The sequence below is a fragment of the Acyrthosiphon pisum genome, chromosome A1 (genome assembly GCF_005508785.2).
Source record: "Acyrthosiphon pisum isolate AL4f chromosome A1, pea_aphid_22Mar2018_4r6ur, whole genome shotgun sequence".
NCBI lineage: Eukaryota > Metazoa > Arthropoda > Insecta > Hemiptera > Aphididae > Acyrthosiphon > Acyrthosiphon pisum.
In genome coordinates this window covers 59,165,156-59,178,546 of record NC_042494.1, presented here as the reverse complement: position 1 = coordinate 59,178,546, position 13,391 = coordinate 59,165,156, and the positions used below count along the sequence as shown (strand labels likewise).

Genomic DNA, 13,391 nt, shown 5'->3' with positions numbered 1-13,391 from the left:
GTATTTAAAATCATTTTGAACCATATAATAATATAATTCACGATGACAAAAACGGTTTGTTGTTGATAATATTATTATTATTATTGACAAACTGCGGGGGGGAAAATGAAAAATACCGGAGAAACATGACACGATTTCAATAGAATTGAAAAAAAAAAAAAAATGACAAATTCAAATTTAACGATCGATATTTCAAAAAGACGACAGGGTCGAGCTGTTGCGGATAGTATGTATTACGCCGCCGCGTATTGTATTTTATAGTATTAACTATTATTATTATTACTATATTATTATATGGATCTCAGTTATATTGCGCCATTATTACAATAAAATATGATAGATTGACTGCAAAAAGGAAATGCATTAGTTTATCCACTGCGGCGCGGGACGGGGGAAATATTTGTTTTCAAAACGTTTTGCAAAGCGCCCCCGGTGGTTTTGACAGGCCCCGCGCCACGCACCGCCTCCCACGTGCCGGGTATAAAAGCCGTCCGCACACTCGGTGCCCGGCAACAGTCGCGACTTTTCTCAACTTTTACAGTTATACATTTTTCGTATAACACCTCACCTCACCTCCCCGCCGAGGAGTGAGTGAGTGACCATTACTGTATACCATACGTACCATACACATTACATGCGCGTGTAACCGACGCGGTATATACCACGGCGGGTGACGACAAAATATCGTTCGTGTAAAAAAAAATCGAGTCAAATTGGCGGTCGGTACGTACTACCTACACTTACGGTCGGCGCGAGACCACTATAAAATTTGTTGTATAATATTATTATTGGTAGGTTGTCGAATAGGTAGGTACATATTATTATGCGATCGATATATAACAGTATATATTACCAATTATATTGCACTAATGTATTATAATTATTGTAAGTGTGTCTATATAGATAGTATACAAAAGAATATAATATATATGTAGGACGTAGGTATATATATATTATATAGCTAAAGCGTCGCCCATTAGTAATGGTATTGTGATGAATAAATTTGTGACTACAATAATTATCACGATAATATTATACTATTATAGTTACTCTCTTGTAATTAAAATGTCCAAAATATACGCATAATATTATAGGAAGCAAATTTGGGTACCTATAGTCCGCAGATTTGTTTTCGTCTTTTCGATCTAATAAACGAGGTACTACCTACAAAAATAAATAACGATATAGGAATCGTAGTACGTCGTAGTATATTTTAATCACATATTATTATACAGGATGTAACTGAAATAACTATATATGCAATAATTGGTACTTATTTATTATATTATATAATATTAATTTAAGGCGCCCGGTGCGGCATTTTGTCTTCAAAAAAAAAAACTGCGGGAATAACGATACCGCCTTGTAGATTCAAACAAAGTTCATAATTTTTTTTTTAATTGCTAGAGAGAAATATTCTTCAGCCCGCATCGATCTCTGTTTTTCAATATTTTATCCTCAAACTTTATAATATGTCTTCAAAATACAAGATAAAAAATATTTTTATACAAATTTTTTACTACAATTATTTGAAATAAATTACAAAATCAGAGATCTATGCGGGCTGTAGGGAGTCTTCTTCTTTCAGATAAAAAAAATCATCATCAAAATCCGACAATTCTACAAAGCTTAAGAATTATTCCCGTAAAATCATTTTTTTTTCTATAATACACTCTAACCCCCCCCCCCCATAGGTATCGGGTAGTTGATTAGTGGAAAGGTCTTATAATTGAGATGGCAACTAAAATATAAAATTTAACTTTCAAATTTTATAGAATTGTGGCAAATTCGAAAAACTGGCATGGAACCCTTAACATAATTTCGAAATATCGTCGCCGTTCTTCTGTCTGTCACACTCACACCGCTCGTGTTAATATTCAGTATAGGTAACGCTTATAATAATATAATATAAGACACGTGTATAACAATTTGTCAAAGATGTAACAGCAAAAAAAGGTTATAATACGATTATAATAATAAATTTGAAATTTTTTTTTCGAAATATCGTCGCTGTTATTCTGCCTGTCACACAATTACACCGCTCGTGTTATTATGCAGCATATAGGTAACGCTTATAATAATATAATATATAAGGCACGTGTAATTTGTCAGCGATGTAACGGCGCAGTAAAAAAAAAAAGGTCATTCGATGAAAGTCTTCCGTGGAAGTTGTTTAAAAGCGGACGATCCGCGGTATGTGTACTCGCGTATTAATATGATGATATTGCTGCTGGTTAATATAATATATATTTGTTCTTATAATTCTCGACAACATGTGGAATGCTCCCGAGATGATTAACTCTCTACTAAATGTGGTTCGCGGGTCGAAAACACATATTAACATATATTACACAGCTCGTCGCTAAAACCTCATCAATCTTTTCGTTTTATATAAACAATTTACGGATCGCTATCTCGCTCCTAACACTAATTCTCCTATTAAACGCGTATACGTATATAATATAATAATATATAATCGTGTAACCTTAGCGTAAACGTTTTAATTAAAAAGCAACTCTGTACGTTGTTGTGATTTATGTTTGATTTAAAATTGGCACGGCACTTTTTTTTACGCATATATACAATTTAATAATATATATATATATATTCCGCGGACATATTAATATTATTGTACAGTCGTCCCGTTGTTGGTTTACATATTATTATTATATACATCAAGATCTCTATATACATACATGCGTCGAGTAGGTATTCTAAGGTTTAAAAACACACGCGAGTCAGAAAACCATATTATATATGCAATTCTTCGAAAAATGATGCTGAGACATTCTTTTTGCAGCTCTCCGCGAATTTATTTTTAAACCTTCCGCACTAAGATTGTATTTGTAAACAAATTAATACTCGCGCTAATTCGATTTTAGCCAAATGGAAAACGCAGTTTTCTCAACTCTCGTCCTGCGCGACGGACGCAATAATATATTTAATATTCGTTTGCAAGTCGTTTGCATATACGCTATATACGTGATATATATAGCTACCGCCCAGATGAGTTTCGACATTAGTAAAGGTAGATAAAAGTATATTATTATTGTTAAAAAAAAAATAGGTTCCTATACGAGCTACACGTCATAGACACTTTTTGTCGAGTTGATATTTCACATTATGGAACATTTCTTTTTTTTTTTTGTGCACCTGGTGCTTATGATATATATAGTTCATTAAAATATGATATGTTTTATACTTTCTTGAGTTATAAAAAAATATAAATTAATTAAATTGCTACTATGGAATCACTATGCTCAGAGCAAAAAAAAAAGTATAAGTACCATTAAAATTTCTTACTTTCACAGTCTATGAAATTGTATTCAATAATATTTTTTTGTAGCTGTTTTAAATAGTACTAGTACTGAAAACATAACTTCGAAAATGTTCTATATATAATGTTCTGTATATATATGGGTAGTTACTGTACATGATGCATACAAATACACATCTGTACATTTCATATTGTCCGTATAGTTTTAAATGAGTTCATAATATATAATATCATGTTAAGTACTTACATTTAGTGATAAAATTATCGATACTTAATTTTTTTTGAATAAAAGTTTTTGATTCCCGCTCGATCAATTTTGGTCAGATATTCGGAAATAGTATCTTGTGCTCAAAATTATATTATTATCACACGACCTATAATAATATAATATTGTCATGTTATCATTGAATTTTATTGGATATTATTTAACTTGTTTGTAAAATTAAAACAATATTTTTTTTAATGAAATATATATTTTATAATTTTATAATTTCCTACTTTCCTAATTTAACCAACAACTACCTAATAAGTATAATATTATAAAACATATTTTTGTAACTGTTGTATTTGTCATAATATTTAAAATACCTAATGAAAATATTAATGGTTTTTGAGAATGTATTTTGTTAACAAAATATTTGAAACAACTTAACGCGTAAGCATTAGAAAGCTATTCAAAGTCATAATAAAATACCAAAAAAAATTCAGTGCTACCACACAATTTTTATAATATTTATATGAGTCAGCTCTATATTGTAGTGATGTGTAGGTAATTATAATTGTATAACCACATGTCTAATATCATTATGTTGTATTGGCTTAATTTCATATGATAAATATAATACAATTTTCATAAGCAAATGTCCTGCGGCAATTACTAGTGGTTGGAGATATCATAAATAGGCTTATCCTTGACTTCCGCGATGGGTGTTGTTGCCATTAGATTTTTCTATCATTAATTAATTACATTAACAAATGTTTTATTTTTAATGAATCGCGTACAAATTATATACAAATAATTTATAAAAATGTATATATTTTAGTGTACCGGAATGTAATGTTATTTTAATAAAACCTTTACTCTTTTTTTCGGTTTGAGAAGAGTAAGGAAAATACGTTGACAGTGTAGTATATTATAATGTGTTGTAATTTATTGTATTATATAGGTATAGGCGTGTAGGTTTATAGAAAATTCATATTTTTTTCGGAAAATATAAGTCGTATAAATATTATACAGTGTACAGTTCTCGTACAGCACGGCGTACCTACTAACTAAACTAAGTACAGTAAATGGGGCCATTTTTCTTATTTTCTACTATTGATATTTGCTTTTATTTTTTTATTTATTTATTTTTTTTTACTACTTTAGGCTATAACGATATTAAAGGCGCGGTGTCAGCGGACACGACGATAGCGAACAATTCCATTAGTTCGGTATGCCATTTCGAGATCAAGGCGGCTAGTCATTTGCGATAGGTATAGAGTGATAAATAACCGCATAACTCACTACGCAGTCTTTAGTCGGTCGTTTCTCGCCTTCTGCTATATAAATACTCCCACCGGAAAAAAAGAACACAAAATAAAACACGTCGTTTTAATTTCAATAAATTTATGCGAACCAACCAATACGAAGACATTACGAACACCCGCCAATCACACGTCTGGAAGATGAGTCCGGTCTAATTTTTTTCTCCGTTTTTATCTTTCTGTTTATTATATAATATTATCACTGCGTCACTGTAATGTTATTCGAGCATAGCAGACGCGTTAGAAAAAATATATATATTTAAATATATATAAACTCGAAATATCCTTTCCTCGGAAAAAAAAAAATTATAATTTTATCTGGACAACTACGGGACAAGTGAAATATGTGTATCACACTTATCTATATTATAATATAATTGTGTAAAATAAGCTTTATTGATTTTATGATAATATTATGTTCAATTGGTTGATATATTTAGTATTACAGTGGATAATTGATATTATTGTTGTTGATTTGCAATAAGTTTTCATTAAAAGTTGTACCAATATAATATAGACTATAGCTGATTCTATGAGACTCAGAGGGTGTTTATAGCTTATTTTTTCAATCGATAAATAGGGTGGCCAGTGCCGCAACTACACATTACGGGACTGATGTGCAAATCTTAATTTGGGGCCTAATTTTTTTTTTCAAAAAAATATGTTAGCTGATGCTTATATTATAGAGGTAGTCTAGTAAATATTTGATTTTACTGTATTAAAATGTTTTATAGACGTCTTACTAATAGTTTTTCATATTATTAGGTAGGTATACAGAAAAGTGTTATGCAAAAAAATGGCATATTACATTATTACAAAATGTCAGAATACCTGTAGTCTGTAGACTGTAGTTTTACTTGACCAGACTTTTTTAAATCAAATTTTTAGTAAAATAATTTTAAAAGTAGCATAATTTTATTAATTTTATGGATAAAACACCTGCACAATAACTGTCAGCAAGAGATATAGACAAAATAATTATGTTGTAGGTACCTAAAATTTGAATTCAGCTACAAACATTTAAATTAATTATTATATTAGTAGCTAATCAAATAATTAAAATTAAATTATTTAATTGTGTAATTGTAATAGTTGTATAATTATTTTAAAAATTGCATTATAGTATAACTTCAACTCATTTTTAAATAATCTAACAAAATTGTTTTTTCCTCGCTTTTTCGTTTGCAAAGTTGTCAATGATTTTCTCTACATCAATTTCGGAAGTTTTTCTCCTTTCTATATATTCGGAATGAAAATACCACTGAGACGTTCTTGACTTATGGAATTGCGCAAAAAATTTTTGATCAATTTGAGTTTAGAGAAACTTCTTTCTGCAGATGCTACAGTAACAGGAATGGTTAGAAATATAAGACAAGCAGCTAGAACATCAGCAAAACTTGTTGATAAATCCATAGGTATCAATTATATAAAAAGCCAAATCTGTATGGTCTTCAGTCCTGATACAATAGTTTTATCAAATTGTTTTTTACTTCAATTTTCCACAAATACGGCTTTACAATTATAAATTTTAACACATCGATTTGGGGGCCTATATCGGAATGGGGGCCCGGGGGCCAATGTGCAATGGGGGTTTCGTCAATTGCGCCGAATTTGGGACACTACCTGTATAGTATACATCTATTGCGCCGGTATAAAAAAGGTATATCAAAAAGGTATACATCTATTGCGCCGGCATAAAAAAGGTATATTAATATGGAATACATCTATTGCGCTAGTATTAAAAAAGTTATATTAAAAAGTAAATTTAAATAAAAATAATTTATATACATATATTAAATATAGGAGGATGATGTTCATGTTTAATTTCTTCAAATAAAATTGTAGTTTTACCCTCATCTACGTACAGCTTAGGGTTGCAACTTTTGTGTGCGCACCGCCATTTATGCCCTTTTTTGGTAAGTTCCTTATAAGAAAATGTATAATTTTGGTAAATAATAAATATTAGTTCTTTACCACGTTCACTTAATACTATTCCATTATAAATTTAAGCACGAGCCACGACAACTAAACGAACGACTATACAAACAACGCGTGGAATTGTACTGCACAAAACTATGGATTTACCTATAACCTAACACGGTATTTGTCCACATTTTGTAATTTGTTTTAACTTCAAGTAATAAAATAATATAATTCAAACTTAAATATGATATAGATATACCATATAGATATTATATTAGATTAAAACACGTAAAACTCGATTTTTAGTTATAATAGAAGTAATATTATAGACGCTTATATATATTTAAGAATCGATCAGCGAAATTGATGTACACCATTTATTACATTCAAATATCGATCGGCGCAGTTGATGTATACCTTTTTCCTATCCCATAATTTTTCTTTTTTTACCTGCGATTTTCGGCGCAATTGATATATGCCCGTGCAATGCACACCTTGCACACCCGGTAGTTGCGGCACTGAGGGTGGCTCATCAGTGCTCACACATATAAACTTAGTTTTGGCTAGAAAAATCTAATATTTTTTTGTTTATTTAAAACAGTTACCATTGGTTACAGATTATATTATAACTATTATAATTATTAGTAATATGACATATTATACAAATTGTTTAAAACTATATTTAAAAAAAATAGAAAAAATTATTAAAATCCAAATGCCTATGAACAATATTAAAATTATTATATTTATGATTTGCTTTCTAAATTTTGGACATTTTTTTTTTTTTAATGTCGGAGTTGAGCATTCGTTGAAATTGTCTCCGGTATTTTGTGTTTGCATCAAAAATATGCCAAGAGTTGAGTTGTGGAAAATCGTAAAATAAATTAATACCTGTAATATATTGTGTTTGTATTATATTATATTTCAATTAAAGCAAAACGGAAACGATAGAAAGATAAAAAATTAATCTAATCCGGACGAATCGGGTATTACAGCTAGTACTTTATAAAAGTGCATAGTATTATTTGTTTTTCTAATTATATTTAAAACCGCGAGTGCAGTCGTCAATCTGCATTCATCGCATATTTTTATTAAAAATTACGTAGGTTCGTTTTATTTTTTATCATACCAGCCGACCCCTAACTGAAAAAAAAATTATGCTGGCTACGGGCTATATTCATTCGATTCATTTATACTATTCGTTTACGGATTTCGTATAAAAGTATCGATGTGTACCATTTTTCCGATGGTAATAATATATGAAAAGATCACTGTCGTGAATAAGATTATATCGCCGGCAGGCAACCAAATATTGAAATATTGTGACTTCTTCGTATTGCGTCATGGGCATTTATATTTTACGTTTTTTTTGTTTTTAAATGATCATGTTTGAACAATATATTATTGTAATACTACTTTCAATTTCCCGATCCCTCGACCGAGAATAATTTATTATTTAATACAATCACGTTTGTATCATATCATAATATTATACGAACGTCGTATATACCTATACCCAGGACGTCCTAGGTACTTGTTTTAGTGTTTTATCTGTTTAAATATTTTAACGATTTCATCACTTTTAATGGACACAAAGTGTCTACATTACAATTCCATTATTCATTAAGTTAATAATAATAGTGCATTGGTGGTTATATAGATTGTATTGATTTATTTTTTTTTTTCAAGTATGGTTATAATACATTGTTGGCAATGTACTAATGTATAAATTTTGTGTCATTGCGTCACGTGGTAAATACGCTCATATACACTGCAGCTCACACATACTATATATAATAATATTGTACTCATAGTTCAACGAATAGGAAGTCAAGGCGATCCGTAGTAATGTTTACTTTAGTTGTCGGAAAGTACTTTTCTAAACATCCAGTCAATACGTTTTCGCATCGAGCGGAACGTCGATACGTTATAAATATATTACTATACGTTATAAATATATTATCAGAGAATATCAGATATAATAGTATTATTATTCTTATAGGGATCGGAACCAGTCATAATAATATAAGCGTGCCGTTTTCCGAGGAAAGTGGAAACTATATTGAATACTATAAGAAAATCTAATCTACCAAATGATTATTATTCCTATATTTCCTCCCCAAGCCGACGTATATGCGTTGTACATGTCATGAGTGATTGTTACTGATATAAGGTATACACTACACCTATATATATATATATATATATATATATATAGAGATAGAATTTATCGGTGTGTCTGTTTAACATACTCGTATTATACGTATCGAGCGTCCACACACTAGCACATTCCCCAACACTTATTTTTTTTTCCAATCGATAATCAATTATCCTATTTGACACACGATTATATGGATACGACGATCATAATATTATATTTTATAGATTATGTGCTTACAGACAACGTAAATTAACCACACCCTTTAGTCTTTACTCCACACACCATTACGAGTAGGTATATATTATTATATATAATCATTTAGTATTTTAAACACAAAATAGGTAATGTCACTAATGGGTGTCTTCTTCCCTCAAAAGATTTACTATAATTACTCTTTCACATTTACATATTTTTCTAGTCAAGAATAGATTTTAAATTTCTTGTAAAAATAAAAAAAGGTCTAAATTCATATCATGTCTCTGCGCTCGTATAGGTTCAGGGACGTTTTGCGTAAATACACTATTCATAATAATAATGCGACATTTGATGTAGGTACCTAATAACAATAGTGGTAGTTTTCACCGATTTTCAAACGAAAACAACAATTTCGTAGAGTTGACACAAAAATAATTATTATCGTCGTATGCAATAATTTGGTCTATAGCCTATACTCCATACAATATCTATTCCTACCTACGACATCAAATCTACACAAAATTATAATATAGTATATATTTTACGAGTTATAATATGACTCACATACTTATAGTGACGTTGCAAAATTATATTCTATCTCGTATGTGTAATAAATGATAAATAATTACGATGTGCAGTGTATTTTTACTATTTTGATAAAGTTTGTATTTTAGCTTACGAAACGTTCAATGATAATAATCTAATTATAATTGTTGAAAACAGTGAAGTTGCGCCGAACGGGCTTGAGTTGATTGAAACTTGACTTGGTCCGCGTATTATATATAGACAGTCACAACAGAATACGACAATAATAATTATTATTTATTATGAGCGGAGTAAACTAACAAGATTTTTTCACGGATTTCAATTTTTGGGACCACAATTTGCTTGTTTTACTAACGTTCTGACTTTACTTGTGAACGGGAAAGCGTATAACCCCGAACTTTTCACGGAGAAAGCGCTCTTGTGGTCATCCGGATGGTAGACGGCAATCTATCGTGGGCCGCGGCACTTTGAAATTTTGGATTGTTTCCGAGAGCCATGTTAAAAATAACTTTTAAGGGACAGTAATAAAATATATTCTCAATATATGCAATTTTTTATAGTATATCTATAATCATATTATTATCTATTAAAATAACTTGTCGTCGACTTATAGCACACTCGCTAACGCCATGTTATTTATAATAGTTTACTGTAGCTCAGTCCACGTAAATCGTTCACCACGAATTCGTTTAATAGTTATTTAACGTGCGTTTGTATAATACATGCGTCATGTTGTAGATTTTGTAAAAATGTCGACTACTTTTAAAATTACATTTTTGATAATTTATTTATCTGTACATTTTAATTTAATAGTGCAATAAGTTAAATAACCTATATATATATATATATTATAAATCATTGCAAATAAGAATATTACTGGCTATATTATGTACAATACCAATTGACGTGTGGGCTTGAAAAAGAGACCATCCAGAAATTAATTACCTACTTATTATTATACATACTAGCTATTATACTATTACATGTATTGTACGTAACACAATGAGGATATATTTTTTTTAATGTATTGTTGTACACAGTATCCACTGTATGTTTACTCTTATGTGTTTTCTTGTGGGGTTTTTACAGGAAGTGCAGTACTAGAGCCCAGATTTTAAATGAGAGGATTTTTTTAAGGTTTTGGATCTGTTTTTAAAACCATGTGCTGTTCGTTTACTTCACTTTAGCGGCTTCACTAACATCCCGTGTGTGAAGAAACATGGAAAATGTATTGGAATTTTTATATATTTTGTGAACATTCGTTTTTTAGTGGCAGTACATAACACTGCCGAACATCGAACATTCTTACGTCCACATAATATTTTGTTGATATATTATATTAGATAGAAGATATCGGTATGATGATGGTATCTATAATATAACAGTAGTAAGTTTTTGATTTTAAATTTAGTTTTGAGGATTTCCCGATAGTTCGATATGGCAATACATTTATGTGATACCTGTGCCTATAATATTAATGATATTTTTATTTTAACGTATATAGTAAAGAAACGCGATAACGATGTTAGATGTATATAATTATATATCATTATAGGTACTTACCTAATCGTGCGACGGGTGTACAATGATATGATATTATAATATTGTATACTGCAGTGTTGATGTGTACACCGTTTAAGCGTGTCTCGTTAGAGAGGGAACGATAGAGAAAGAGTGAGCGATTAAGCGCGAGGGACAGAGAGACACCCGAAGACGAAACGACAAACCTTATCATCTGCACTTCGAGTGTTTGTGTGATGTGTACACTGCTTTATCGTTATTATTGCCATCGTCGTAAATAATGAACGAACGATGTGCAGTGTGACAATAAGCGTTGCGCGCGTGTGCCGGAGACGCCTCGTGTCGGTTACGCCGAGCGGTCAATCGTGGACGAGTCGTACTGTGCGGTACGTGCGCGCTCGAAAACGCTCTTTTTCACTTTTCAGTTATTAACCGTATTTTTCTTTCGTACCAATTTCTTCTTCGGTCGGAATTACATTTTTTTTTTTATATATATAATATAATCGTCTGATATAATATTACCTACTATACATAGTTAGTCGCCATACGCAGTGTACAATATTACCGTGTGACCATCCGTCAGACAGTGTCGATTGTGTCCTCGTAAAATACGTGATAAGACCGAACAAGGATAATCGACGACCGTGATATCGAGAGTACGGGCATATTATGTAGTAATTATATAGTAATATCATTTGAATCGGCGCCGAGTTCTATGAGAAAAAGTTTCATGAAAACGTCCATTAATCGCGTAATATTTTAACACGCGAAAAAAACGCACAATTCTCCCACCTCACCGGAAAAAGTCGTGTGATAACATAATATTATACTGTTGACTGTAGTCGTTGAGTAAGCAATATTGTATTTGATATTTTTTATATATTTTGCTTTTTTTTTTTGTAACCATTGTACCTATAACTTTTTCATAGAACTCGACTCGGTGGTATATGCTATTTATTTTTTTGTAATAATCTTAATCCTCATACAGAAAGAAAACTATATCGATCCGTTGCCATATCATTTAAAATATTATTTATCTGTTGTAAACCTGCACGACCGGCACAACCTAACCTGCAGGCCAACAACGCCGCCGCCGCCCGATTATAACAATAATAATATTATACCTGTTGTACCTACACACAATTTAGTAACGACTACTATTACAGTATATAAGACGTGTGCACTGTGTTTATAGTGTACCTACCTATAAGACGTATGTCGCACCGAGTTTTTAAAAATCGTATTCTCTTGTTTGGCGGCCACTTGCGACAGTTTTTTCGATTATAATCGAACGCTGTAGCGTGCGCGTGATGTGTGCCGTTCAAACGCGTTACGATTATTGTTATTATACTATATACGTTTATTATTCATACCTATGTATAATAGTCATAGTCGTTGGAGTTTTTTTCCGTCGTAAAAACCGTAGTATTGAGTTGCCAGCGCAGTGTCGCAACGCCATCGGCCGCGACGTGATATCTCGATAAACGCCTGTGCATTGCCACCTGTATATAATACGAGCGTCGAAGATATTTCGAAATCCATAAATTTTTTTTTACACAGTATAAATTGTCACAGATCTTCATACTAAATGGCAGAAAATAATAATATCGTTTTCAATACGCCTCCGCCGCCACCGATTATAATTCATATGATTCTCCCGATTATAATAATAATATTATAATATTATGTTGTCCGACACTGCGCAGACCGTATACACGCGTCTTGTAGGTATTAACTTAGTGATTATAATAATAATTAATATTATTAATCGACCGCGTGATGACGTGTCGTTATAATGCAATAATAACGTTATTAGCGATAACACGACGACGACGTATATAGTTCTTAATTTATTATGTTAAGGAAAAAAAAAAATAACTTGTCCGGGTAAATAAACGCGGGACCTTGACCGGATTTTTTTCTATACGCGGTCGTGGCTCTAGAAAGGATTTTCATGTATTTTCCCGAATATTGAGTAGGTATTTTCCAACCGGCCCCATGTCGCCTTATACCGCCACGACCGTATGTAATATCATTATGATATATTATGTGTATATAAAAGGCGAATTCGTTTCACATTATCCGACTACGGTTAACGCTCTCCCGTGGCAATATTATTAAGTCGCGTATATCGAATATGATTATTTTCAGTTTTACTCGTTATTTTATAAAATTCACGTATAGCGTACTTACAGTTTTCTCGAAACGCTAGCAGCAGAAGCACCGTTGAAAAGACAGCGC

The 13,391-nt window shown here is 31.3% G+C and overlaps 1 protein-coding gene across 4 annotated transcripts in view; it reads left to right on the top strand.

Annotated features, from left to right (window-relative positions):
- The window catches only part of LOC100160412 (four and a half LIM domains protein 2), a 113,081-nt gene that overhangs the window by 46,627 nt on the left and 53,063 nt on the right, over positions 1-13,391 (top strand). The window contains exon 1 of one of the 4 annotated variants that reach the window (XM_029487323.1): positions 2,992-3,028. The exons of 2 other annotated variants lie outside the window; for them this stretch is intronic. In XM_029487323.1, coding sequence (XP_029343183.1) covers positions 3,007-3,028 — 22 coding nt within the window. In that variant the 5' untranslated portion in view covers positions 2,992-3,006. Of the gene's footprint in view, positions 1-2,991; positions 3,029-11,491; positions 11,807-13,391 lie in introns of those variants that run through there. One more of the 4 variants, XM_008190087.3, reaches the window with a different exon arrangement.